Source organism: Capra hircus, chromosome 2 (assembly GCF_001704415.2).
Source record: "Capra hircus breed San Clemente chromosome 2, ASM170441v1, whole genome shotgun sequence".
NCBI lineage: Eukaryota > Metazoa > Chordata > Mammalia > Artiodactyla > Bovidae > Capra > Capra hircus.
Window position 1 is genome coordinate 8,613,910 of NC_030809.1, and position 13,218 is coordinate 8,627,127.

Sequence of the window (13,218 nt, forward strand, 5' to 3'; positions counted from 1 at the left end):
CTGTTTTCCAATGAGGAACCCTGTCCAGCAGGCTGCTTCAATGAACCGTGTCTGGCCATTCGTCGCAGTAAACATCCGGCGGTCAGCCACAGCGGGCGTTCTCCAGCCGGCTGTGGCTGCAAAGCGCGGCATGTGTTTGGGAAGGATGCAGGAAGCCATTAGTTCCACCAGGGCCCTGATGTCAGCAGCTGCCCATCACGTCCCTCTGACAGTGCTTTCCTTGGATAACTGGCCACTGCTATGAGCACTATGTTTTCTCCAAGGCAAAAGGGGCTTGTGAAATGTTTGGAAATCCCTAAGAAAGTGCTTTGGGTATTTCTGCCAGCCATTTATTCAGGCAGCAGCCATTTGTTCTTGCCTTCTTGGTGCCTGGCCTAAGGATGGAAGCTGGGGCTCCTGGGAAGAGTCAGACCCAGCCACTGCCCTCCGGGATTCACGGGCAAAGATGATTCACGGGTGAAGATGATTCACGGGCAAAGATGTCAGGCGCAGGGTGGACCGTGCTTGATGGAGGCGCCTGCTGCAGAGCGAGTCGGGCTTGCAAAGGAGGGGGCGGTCAGCTCTGCTTCATGGTTCTGGAACACCCTGAGAAAAGACACAGCGCTTGCATCAGCAGACACTGCAGGGTATTTGGGGAGCTGCTAGTGGTCTGCTCTGGGCAGAGCATCACGTGCAAAGAGAGCAAAAGGGAGGTGAGACTAGGGAGGGTGCCAAGGCCTGGACCACAGGCACCCTGCACACTGTGCCCAGGACTTTGAACTTGGAGAACAAGAGGCTTTGAGAGCTTTTTAAAAGGGCAGTGATACAGTCAGATCTGATCACCTTTTATTAATCAGCTTCTCGTAAGAACATTCTGTTGGATTCCAAGAATATTTCATTAAAAATATCTTTAGTCCTTCCGGAGGCACCAAGAAACCTTTTCCTGGAAATATTCAGCCCCTGAACACAACTTTATGTAATCCAGGAACTAATCATTATGGAAAGCTTCAAGGAAAAAATTCCTCCTGGAGGAAAATAAATAACCCAGACCTGATAAAAATGGGGAAGTTCTCATCCCTAAAATATTTTATGCAGCCAGAAGACCTCAGTTCTGTTCAGTCGCTCAGCCATGTCCAACTCTTTGTGACCCCATGGGTTGCAGCATACCAGGCTTCCCTGTCCATCACCATCTCCCAGAGTTCACTCAAACTCATGTCCATCCAACCACCTCATCCTCTGTTGTCTCCTTCTCCTCTGCCTTCAATCTTTCTCAGAATCAGGGTCTTGTCTAATGAGTTAGACAGTTCGCATCAGGTGGCATCAGGTATTGGAGTTTCAGCTTCAGCATCAGTCCTTCCAATGAATATTCAGGACTGATTTCCTTTAGGGTGGACTGGCAGGATCTCCTTGCAATCCAAGGGACTCTCAAGAGTCTTCTCCAACACCACAGTTCAAAAGCATCTGTTCTTTGGTGCTCAGCTTTCTTTAGAGTCCAACTCTCACATCCATACATGACTACTGGAAAAGCAATAGCTTTGACTAGACAGACCTTTATCAGCAAAGTAATATCTCTGCTTTTTAATATGCTGTCTAGGTTAGTCATAGCTTTTCTTCCAAGGAGCAAGCGTCTTTTAATTTCATGTCTGAAGTCACCATCTGCAGTGATTTTGGAGCCCAAGAAAATAAAGTCTGTTTCTGTTTCCATTGTTTCTCCATCTATTTGACATGGAATGATGGGACCAGATACCATCATCTTAGTTTTTTGAATGTTGAGTTTTAAGCCAGCTTTCTCACTCTCCTTTTTCACTCTTTCACAGAAGACCTCAGGTAGTTTTAAACAATGTGCTTAGGGATAGTGGGAATATTGCTTTCATTCATCCTCATAGAAATCCATGTGGCAGAACGTTCCAGCTCCTACTGCTACATAGCAAATTACTCCAAAACTTACTGGCTTAAAACAATGATTTTATTATGCTCACAGATCCAGTGGGCTAAGAATGCAGAAAGGGCACAATGGGGACAGCTTATCTCCCTGCCAGGATATACAGCCCCTAACCTGGGAAGGCTTGAAGGCTGAAGGTGACTTGATAGCTGGAACCTTCTGGAAGCTTTTCCATTCCCGTGTCTGGAATGGATGCAGACTGTTGACTGGAAGCTCAGATGGGCTGTCCGTCAGATAGCATACGTATGGCTTCTCCACGTGTTCTCTCCTTGTGGGCTCTCGGGCTTCCTCACAATGTGGCAGCTGGTCCCAAGAGCCAGCATTCCAAGGGATAGGAAGTAGAAACTGCCTGTTTCTTAAAGTCTGGGCCTGGAAACTAGCACATCATCCATTTTGCTTCATTCTGTTATTCCAGGTAGTCACAAAGTTGCACCCAGGTTCGAGGAGAGGAGCTGTGGCCAGAGGCTCTCTTGTGGGATAGGACATCCCATGGCATCCATCTTTGGGAACTCAACCTGCCCCACAGCCACATTGGTCTCTTTGGAAGCGGAGAAAGACATTTGTGTTGTTGCTTTACAGATTAAGAATAAAGTCTCTGGATTGTATCTTCAAATTAAATGCAACCATTAGTATTTGGCTCTGGGGATATTGCAGTAATAGGCTACGCCTTGGGTGATTTTCTTTTTTTTTCTATCTAAATGTTCTTTCTGGAGCTTATGTTGCCCAGCCTGACCCATTTCTCTTTGCTAATACAATGTCACATAAAAACTTCATCATCATTAATATGGCAGAGTTGGAGAGGTGATACAAACCGCAGTCCAGCAGGGCAGGGTGGTTCATGGGGAGGAGGCCGTGGGGTCCCAGGGTCCTTCCCTTGTAGAGCCTGACATGTGAGACAGATAGCTTTGTGCAGGGCAGTGGTGTGACCCGCTGAACCATTCTGGCCAATCTGGCCACAGCCTGCTGGGAGGGTCTCCTCTGTCAATTGGAACCAGCACCTAGAGCACAGAGTTAAGCTGCCCTGGACGTGGTCACCGAAGATGCCCACATGATAGGTTCAGTCTGTTCAACCCACACATTTACCTTTAATGCCTCTGGGTGCCAGACTGTAGCCGAACACGGAAAGATATGAATGAGCCACAGCCCCTTCGAAGCCTTCCCTGCCCCGGAAGGGGCCCCGTTATTCCTAAATGCTCATCAGGCACCTGTGATGGGCAGGAAGTGTTCAGGGGAGGACTGCAGTGCACAGAACAGAGCCTCCCCGCCAGCAGTTCAAGCTCTGTTGGGAAAGACAGCTAACAGGGAAGCAGACCCGTGTGTGGCGTTGCCAGGGATTAAGGTGCTGAAGATAAAGAGAGAGAGGGAAGAGCTGCCCCGAGTGCTAAGGCCAAGGCTCTAGGGCTTGGAGGGCTCCAGGAGCAATAAACAGCTGGCATGAAGGTAGGGAGGCCAAGCAGAGAGAGGAAGCCAGGGCAGAATCACAGCCCTCCAGGCAGCGGGGGAGCCGTGGGAGGGTTTTGAACAGAGGAAAAGCGCGACACGGCTTGCATTTCTGAAGGTGGAAGGTGAGGAGTGGGTGGAGGCTGGAGCCCTTATGAAGACAGAGCCACCAAAATCTGCTGCAGGATAAGATGTGGGAGCGAGAGGTGCAGAGTCAAGGGCTTGGGGCCACAGCTTTTGGGAGGAGGGGGTTGGCATTCACTGAGGTGGGAAGACTGTGGGAAGGAGGGGCAGGATTTGCCTTTACACAAGTTATAGGCGAGATGTCTCTGGATCCCCAAGTGGAAGTGTGAGTAAGGTGTTGTTGAATAGTGAGTCTGGGCTGGAGGTCGAGGTCCTGGCTGGATATTTAAATCTGGGAGTCATTGGCATGTGGATGGTATTTAAGCCGTGAGGCCAGATTGAGTCACTACGAAGAGGAAGGAAAACAAACGAGAGGCCCAAGGACAGAGCCCCAGGCTTTCAAGGCCTGGTGATGAGGAAGAAGCTGGGAAGAAGCAACCACAGGGTGAGGAGGAGAAGCAAGAGGAAGAGGGGCGTCCTGAAGGCCAAGATCCAGCCCAGAGCCAGGGCGAGGCCAGGGAGGCCGTGCAGGAGATGGGCCAGCCTGGTCTCCTCCCTCCTGTCTGCCCACTCCACTGGCAGCTGTCTCTTGAGCCTGGAGGCGACCCTGCTGCAGATTGAGCACCTGCTGTCACAGAGGACAGGGCAGCAAACTGAACTCCGTTATGGTGGTGAAAGCGGAGCACTTGTCGTGGAGATGAGGGTGCACGAGCCTCGAGGGTGGGCCCCGAGGGGCTGGTGAGGGCGTCTCAGGGAGGGTGAGACTTCATGCAGATCGTGGGGGGAGGATCGCGGTGGCTTCCTGGCCGAGGAGGCCCTGGGCAGGCTCTAGATCCTGCAGGAGAAGGAGGGATGGGGAAGGCGATTCTTAGCAGAGTTTGCAGAAGTATCACAGAAGTCAGGGCAGGTGCTGAGGCTGCAGGGAACGGTGGTGGCATTGGGGTTGGGGGCTCTGGCCTTTGGGGTGGCAGGGAAGGGGTGTGAGAGAAGCCATGGGAGCGTTTGGCCTCAGGGAACTCACAGTCTATTTAGAGCCTCACAGTAAAGGGCGGGAATGAAGCTCACCTGAGTGGGAGGTCTGGGAAAGTTCTATGGAAGCTCTCTGGGCAGGAAGAGGTTGGCTGGGTGCAATCAGAGAAGGCTGCCAGTGGGAGGTGACCTTGAAGAAGCTGAAGGCTTTGCGTATGCCCAGATGCACGGAGAAGCTCTCTTGTCAGAGGAGACCACACATGCAAATGCAGGGAGGCCAGAGCATGCAGCCTGGGTCCAGGAAGCAGAGCTGGGTGGGAGACGATATTAGCCAGATCCTCTGGACTCAGACCCAAAAGGCCTCACCCCCTGTCCCCGGTTGTTGCATGGGTACTGCAGAGCCTTTGCAGGTTCCTGAGCTGGGGAGGGGCACAGTGGATCTGGTTTTAGGAAGACAGGTAAGGTGACAATGTACAGGGTGAATCAGAGAGGCCTGGCAGGCAGGTAGACCTTTTTGGAGGCAGGTGCACAGCCAAGTCAGGGGTGGGAAGCAGCGGACACAGGTGGGACCCGTGTGACGCTTTGCCTTTAAGTGGAGGTCAAGACTCTTACAAGCTGTGTCTGGTGCCCCATGGGCTGGCGAGAGACCAGTAAATGCAGAAGTGTCACAAGGCCTCAGTGGCCCTGGAAGACTTTGTGGAGGGGCTGCCCAGGGCCAGCTGGGGACAGAGAGGGCCACACTGCGGCTGCAGGGGCAAGCTCACGTGTACCCAACATCGTGGCAGCTCCTTTTCATCCACCGCCCCACCTGACCCTCTCAGCAGCCTCATCAGGTTGGTCCTACTGTATTCCTCATCTTGCAGATGAGAAAAATGAGGCTCAGCGAGGTGCAGTGACTTGCCCTGTCACACGGCTAGTACATAATGGAGCCAGAATGTGAACCTCCCTGGGCCAGGCCAGAATTTCAAGGTGAGCTAAGGGACCCCAGAAATAAGAGCAGTAAACTGATTTGTCAAACGCTTACTCCATGCCAGACATGTACAAGTGTATTTAGGCTGGGCATTATATGATACCCTTGTCCCAGCTCAGGAACCTTCAGTAGCTCCCCAGTACCCCGGCCCAGTGGTCTTTACCTCATTTTACAGATGAGAACTTTGGCACTTAGAGGAGATAAGTTGCTGACCCAACCTGGGATTTGAACCCAGAGCTGTGGTTTGTTTTTTTGTTTTTTAACAGACCCCACTGCCTCGATTCCTGGAGACGGAAATGGCAACCCACTCCAGTATTCTTGCCTGGAGAATCCCATGGATTGGCTGAGCCTGGCGGGCTACAGTCCATGGGGTCACAAGAGCTGGACACAACTTAGCAACTGAACCACCACCACCACCGCCTCCTGCCCCGGCAGAAAGAGGAGCCAGCGGTGTCCTTTGTGAACAGGAGTTCAGAGCTGGAGCTGGGAGAGTGGGCTGCTGCAGCCCAGGGAAGCTGCTGAGCCAGCTGCCTGACTCTCTGCGCCCCTCTGGCTCTTTCCTGACAAGTTGTGGGGCTGTTGACTGAACGGACGGGTCTCTTTTTCCATGGGGGAGCCACCCCAGATGGCCACAGGTGCAGATAGAGAGAGGGTATCACGCCTTCTCTCCTGCCTGGCGGCCGGGCCACCAGGTAACCTCTGGCCTGAAACGAAAAGCTTTCCAATAAGTGACTTTCTGGCCTACGGCCCAGCAGGGTGGTGGCTGGGGGCGGGGTGAGAGGAAGCTGAGAGCCGGGGCAGAACCCTGCCAACAGCTCTCTTAGTGAGCGGCCTCGGGAGTGTTCGGAAGGATAACTGATCACGAGGCTCCCTGGCTGCCCTCCCAGCCTAGCCGAGGTCCCGGGGCCTCTGGGCTCAGGGTCAGCCCAGGAGACGGAGGGCCCACGGGGTGAAAACACCCGGCAGCCCGGGGACAGGAATCCAGAAATCAGATACTCTGGGCCGCCTCGCCCTTGGCCCTGAAGGACACGCAGCTTGGGCTTCTCTTCTCCTCACTGATCGGAGCAGCCTCCTGGCCCCTCCAGGAAGAGGGCTCAGCTAGCAGATCCGAAATTGTTTCCCAGCAAACCAAGACGCCCTCATACGGAAAACACATTGCATGTGGCCCAGCCTGGGACTCCTCTCCTCCCTTGGCCTAAACTTGAAGGGGATCTCTCTGGGGTCCTGTCTATGACATCTAGGGGTGAGGCAAGGGGAGGAATCTCAAGAATTCCTCCAGGCCCTTAAGAACTCAGGTTTGAGGCCCTGTGGTGAACGGGAAGGCATCAGAGCCTGGAGTGTGGATGCCAGGCCAGCACCCTTGGGTCTGGGCATGTCTTGTCCGTGTGTGGCCCATCTGTGTCCCAAGGCCTGAACACCTCAGGAGGGTCTAGAGTTCCCACGAACTGTGTTTGGCCTTGGACACCTGCCTGGAAGCAGCCGGGATAAACCAGGAAAAGATCGACTTTGTTTGGCTTTGAGTATGTTTTCCTATTAATGCTTAAGTGTGGGAGGGGTTGATATTCTGGAAATTCAGTTCAACGCAAATGCCAGAGCCATCCCAGGACACACATCTCTGGACTGGGAAGCGAGTCGCTTCCCCCACCCGCCGCCAGCCCTCCCCACCCTCTACTTTTCCTTGCAAAACCCTTCCTCCTGGAAATGGCTCTTTAACCTCCAGACTTAACTTTCTGCCAACTTCTCCTAGGTCCACCTGCCATCCTTTTCCAGGGCATGCCTTTTATCTGACCTTGCCCGGCCTAGAGAGGTGGTGAAGTGTTTGAGTTTCATAGGAACTACTCTGCAAAGTCAACACAAGTGAGCAGTTAGGGAAACACTAATTAAGATCAGACACTACCTCTGAATGCAGGAGGGCCCGCAGAGCTGTGCTTCAAACTCCAGTGGGGCTCTGCGCCCGGTGGCCAGCTCTGGCAGCCTCTGGGGGAAGGAGCACTCTGCAAGGAGTACCCTGAAGGAACACCACTCCTCTTACCCCCTAGTCCCTGAAGGAAATCACTGCTGCCTGTGATGACGGTAGTACAGAGCTGATGGGAGCCTGCCATCTCTTCCAGGAAGCCCTCCAGGTGGCACCAACCACATCTCTTTCATCCCCCTTTCCTCCTTCACCATCCTCTACAAGCCACGCTCTGTTGTCCCAACATGGGGAGGGCTTCCTCGTTGCTTTTCTGTCTGGCTCGTGAGGGGGAAACGGTGCAGTTTTCTCTGCCTTTACTCCCAAGACAGGAGTCTGAAGCCCAGGGGTGGCCTGGACTCTTTAGTTTGCGCGTGTGTTTGGTTTCTTTGCTCAAACTGTCTTTCCTTTTTTTTTTTTTACGCAGAAATAAATTTCTGGTTATAAAAATAATCCATGCGCTAGAAGTAATCAAAAAGCACCTGTAATCCTCACCCTCAGAGATAACCACTGAATCACTTCCTGCCAGACTTAATTCTGTACCAGCTTGTCCATACTGGCAAACAGTAAAGAAATTATGCTCTGCTTTCTTGTTTTTGCAATTTAATTTTTTTAGCTTATCAGATCCTGTGGATATCTCCCCAACTAATAGTCTTTCTCACTTGTGTGAATGTATGCATAATGTCCTAGTTTGTACATAAGCCACAGTTTGTATAACCGATCCCCTATTATTGGACTTGGAGCTTTTTTCCCCCAACTTTTACCCATTATATTTGGGGCTTTCCTGGTGGCTCAGATGGTAAAGAATCTGCCTTCAAGGTCTGCCTGTGAGACCTGGGTTCTATCCCTGGGTTGGGAAGATCCACTGAAGAAGGGCATGGCTACCCACTGCAGTATTCTTGCCTGGAGAATTCCATAGACAGGAGCTTGGTGGGCTACAATGGGGTCACAAAAAGTCAGACACGGTTGAGCGACTAACACTTTCACTTTTCACTTTTTCGTCCATTATATATTACTGCAATAAATACCTTCCTGGGTAAATATTTATGAACATCTTTTTTTTTAGCATAAAATAAAGAATGGAATTGAGTCAGAAGACTAGCACATTTTTTAAGATTTTGTAGACCAAATGCCAGTTCACCCACCCCTCCCCTCACCCTCCAGCATCACAGAAAGTGGTAGGTACCCTCCTGGTGCTGATAGTTGACTTGCTGGCGGACGTAAAAGTGAACCAAGGTCTGGGAAGTGGCTCAGCCCTTGAGCTTGTCTCCCCGACCCACCACCCCCTCTTTGCTGCCCTTAGGAGGAAGCAAAGGGAGGACTCTGGATCCCAGATGTGCCTTTAAAGGCTGGTGACCCTGGAGTCTCCCTGAGTTGTGCCTGGGAGCCTGCCCAGGTGTTTAGAGGAGGCCTGGCGAATGGTGGCTTATGGTTGGGGTGGAAAGGCTGAGAATGACCCTGGGTCACACCCTGCACCCTCTGTGTCTGCAGGAGGCCTCAGCGGGGCCACGGTCATAGACTCCCTCGACACCCTCTACCTCATGGAGCTGAAGGAGGAGTTCCAGGAGGCCAAGGCCTGGGTCGAAGAGAGCTTCCACCTGAATGTGGTGAGTCCGAGACCTCCTGGGGTACTAGGGCTGGAAGGGGCCTGAGAGGTCAGCCACCAGCTCGCCTCCCATCTCTGAGACCCAGGCTGCCCAGCAGGGCATTCTCAGAGCCAGGGCTCCCAACACTCTGTACCAAGTGCCCTCCCCTGTGACGAGCCTTAAGGTGGGGCATGTCCCACCAACTCATGAGTGTCTACCAGCCTGAACTCCAGGCACGCTGCTCCCACCCAGCTCCTTCTGGGCCTAAGTCTGTCAGACAGAGAAGCTGCGACAGGGGAAGCGACTCTAGGAAGGGAGAAGTGGCTATCTGCCTGGAGCTGCCCTGAGCCGGAGCTCCCATCTATGCGTCCCTGCACTGCCCTCTTGAGACAGCTGAGGGGGCACGGAGGCCATCTGGTGTGAGGCCCATGGCCAGGTCTGGGACCCTCTTGGTCTCCAGCCTTTGCAGGTAACCCTGCTCAGGACCTCAAGGACCAGACCCTTGGGGAGGGAACGCTCATGCGTGTGGATGGTACAAAAGCCTTAAATACCAGACGCCTGCCTCTCCCAGTGATCTCCCAGCCTGGACCAAAGTGACAGATCCATCCTGGCAGTCTCAGCTTCCCTCAGGGAGAAGCTGTTTAGGTGGTCTGGGGGAGCAGGACGTGGAGACAGATGGTGGGGTCACGTCAAAGTCTACCATCAGGCTCCAGCCGGGGCTTCACGAGTGACAGGTCCTGCTGTGAACTGAGACAGCTCCTGTAACTCCTGGCAGAGTGGCCGCCTCTGCTCTTAGAGGAGCCTGTGTCACCGCGGAGCAGGGCAGAGGGACAGAGTGGAAAAGGTCTGGGAGAGCAACGCTACAGGGGACAGCTCGGCCGCAGGCTGAGAAAAAGTCACGTGACCTTCCTGGACCTCAGTTTCCCACCCGAAAGACGAGGCAATGCTGGTGCCTAAATTCACAGGCCTGTAAGGATGGATGACCCTGGAGGGTTGTAAAAAGCATTTGATAACACACTATAGAGCCCAGTGCGGATAAAGTGATGCCATCATCCCTGTGATGATTTCAAAGCGTGTTGTGACTTCTGCCCAGACTGCGTGAGGTGAAGACGTGCAGAATCCTGCCATTTCCCACGGGAGCAGAGGCAGGAGAAGGCAGGAGTGGCTCCATAGCCCATCTGGACCCCTAAGCAGATGGTGGGAAGAGTGTGGGCCTCAGGCAGCTGCCCAAGGAGCCGGGTGGTGGCAGGGCTGGGGAGCCTAGGGACATTCAGGTCCCCCGGGGACAGTTGGGGAGTGTCCCTGGAAGAAAGCCAGGTGGGGGCTCTTCACCTCTCTGAGTCTGCGCTTTCTCATCTGAAAGGTGGGAGTGATGACTTCACCAAGGACTGGAAGGCAAAAGACAGGAACAGCTTTGCAAGTGCTCTGTTAGTGGAAAAGCTCTCCCAGATAAAAGGATGGCCGTCATTGTCATCAATAACAAAAGACTTCAATGTGGGAAGTGTGCAAAGGGAACCCTCGGGAGCAGGGGGGGGGGATAATAACAGGTACCTTTTTGGAGCCACACCCAGCCCTGGACAGGCACTGGGCAGGCTTCTCCCCTGCCTCAGTCAGCATCTCCTGTCCACCTGCTCAGGAAAAGGAAACTCGGAGCGGGAAAGGCTGAATATCTTGCCCAAAGTCCCAAAGCCAAGTGAGTGGCTCAAGTGGGATATTAAGCCAGATCTGGTCCTTAGCGTAATGCTCCATTACCCCTGCTTCGCTGTCCAGGCTTCAGAAAGAAGACAACAATGTTAAAGGCAAGTGTGGGTGTACCCTGAGGGCTACAGAGCGGAGGCTAAGAAAATGCTGATTGCCTGTCAGGATCTGCCTGGCAGCCCTCCTTTTGCCCCAGAACCTCCTCTGAAAAACATCTGCTTGCCCTGTTTCCCCGAAGAAGGGCCACACCAGCCTGCTGCAAAGCCAAGGGGGCTCCCTCAGAGAGGGGAAGGGGCCAGACTGGGAGAGGATTTGCCAGTCCTTGGGCTAAGCTTCAGCCGGCAGCTCCCCCCCGCGCATTCTCAAGCTCCTTGGAGAGCAGCCAGGCATAACTTTGCTCCGATGGCCTCTGGCAAGGGCCGGGGAAGGAAGCCAAGCCCAGCGTTGATTTGGAACTCTGTAAATGTGTGGTAGCTGCTGCCGGGCAGGTGCTGATCCCTCTCGCCTTTTGCTCTGAAAACCCCTACTGCGGGGAGCCTGACCTGTTGGGCAAGGGCTTGGAGCCTGGCCCAAGTGTGGCCAGGCCAGTGGGGCAGAGGCGGTGGGTGGCAGGTGTGACCTGAGTCAAGGGCCCGGTGGGCCCCAGGGACCCCTGCGGGGATCTCATGAATGTCCCCTCTGCCCTCCCCATCTTTCTGCCCTGCAGAGCGGAGAAGCATCCTTGTTTGAAGTGAACATCCGGTACATCGGAGGACTCCTCTCAGCCTTCTACCTGACGGGAGAGGAGGTGAGTTGGCCTCTTGAGGCCCCTGGGTCATCCTGGCTGAAGAGGGCTTGGGAGATCACCCACCCCACCCCCCTCATTTTACGAGGAAACAGGGGTTCCAGGGGATCCACATCCCGTCTCCATAGAGCCACCTACAGATTCTCCTCCTCTTCTGTCCGGTGCGTCCACACTGCTGCTCAGAACTGGCTCCCACGGTTGGTGGTAAATCTTTAAGGGCAGCTGCTCCTGGGCCAGACACCAACTCCAGGTATCAAGGGGGTGACCTGGGAGGTGGGCAGCCACTGCTGGCCACTCAGCCCAGGCAAGCTGCGTTGGCTTCCAGAAGGAGAGCCTTGAAATGAGGTGAGAAGGTGGAGCCCTGGGCCCAATGTAGGAAAACCTGCCTCTCACCCACACGGGGCACCTGCCTGTGGCTTTGAGCAAGTTCTTTCTCCCACTCCTGGGCCTCCTGCCTTCCCCTCCGTGGGGTGATCCTAAGTCCATGGAATCAGAGAGCTCTTGTGAAATGGGACGAGAGGGAAAGTGTTCGAACCCAGGGCTGAAAGAATCCAGAGCCCATGTTCTCCGTACTGTAAGGAACCCTGAGATCACAGAGCGCAGACTTCATCCCTTGGGAGTGTCTGAGGATTGAGGGGCAAGCTGGCTGAGCCCCCAGCACCTGGGTCGCCCGTCAGTCATTTCTCCATTACCCAGAGGGCTGCACTGCTCTGTGCATCACTGGTGTGTCCTTTCAGAGACAAGCAATGGTCCTGCTCTCTGCCGGCGGGGAGCCTCTGCTTCCGCTGTTGGAGGAAGTCACTGGGTTGCCCCGGATGCCAAGGGTGTGGAGGCAGCAGTGAGCCCTCGATCTCTGGTCGCTCAGGGCCCCTCTCCGTCAAGCCTGATCTCCTCAGCAGAGATTCCTGCTTGTACCAATTTGTCTCCAAATGATGGATGTGAGAGCTGGACTATAAAGAAAGCTGAGGGCCAAAGAACGGATGCTTCTGAACTGTGGTGTTGGAGAAGACTCTTGAGAGTCCCTTGGACTGCAAGGAGATCCAACAAGTCCATCCTAAAGGAAATAGTCCTGAATATTCACTGGAAGGACTGATGCTGAAGCTGAAACTCCAATACTTTGGCCACCTGATGCGAAGAACTGACTCATTGGAAAAGACTGTGATGCTGGGAAAGATTGAAGGCGGGAGGAGAAAGGGATGACAGAAGATGAGATGGTTGGATGGCATCACCAACTTGATGGACATGAGTTTAAGTAAACTCCAGGAGTTGGCGATGGACAGGGAGGCCTGGCGTGCTGCAGTCCATGGGGTCGCAAAGAGTCAGATACGACTGAGTGACTGAACTGAACTGAACTGATGGTCCATGGGAACCCTGCGAGCCACCCAAGGCTGGAATGTCATTTGAAAACCCCCAGGACAGGAAAATGACTTGGAGTTGAGAAAGGCACCAGCCTCTGCCCAGGCACTCCCCAGCCTCCTATCCAGGATTGGGGAGGAGCGATACAGCTCAGGGCCCACCGGGGTGGGTGTGAGACCAATGATTTCTGGGGGGCAGAGCAGGCAGTAGGGTGTAGTGTGAGCGCTGTGGTCCAGGAGGCCCCAGGAGAGCCCAGTTGGCACAGAGGCCCTGAGCAGGCAGGCTCCCGGGTGGTCAGCACTGCCCCGTCCCCCTGGACGCACCTCCCTGACCCTTCCCTCCACGTGGCAGAGACCAGGCTGCCCTAGCAGGCGTGCAGACCGAGAGCTAGAGAGCCGTCTGGTGCAGGCCACACAGGCT

At 54.1% G+C, this 13,218-nt stretch overlaps 1 protein-coding gene across 1 annotated transcript in view; it reads left to right on the forward strand.

The window, feature by feature from the left end:
• The window catches only part of MAN1C1 (mannosidase alpha class 1C member 1), a 147,731-nt gene that overhangs the window by 104,272 nt on the left and 30,241 nt on the right, over positions 1-13,218 (forward strand). Inside the window, exons 3-4 of the mRNA XM_018056080.1 lie at positions 8,866-8,981; positions 11,365-11,445. Of these exons, the coding sequence (XP_017911569.1) occupies positions 8,866-8,981; positions 11,365-11,445 (197 nt within the window). The remainder of the gene's footprint in view (positions 1-8,865; positions 8,982-11,364; positions 11,446-13,218) is intronic.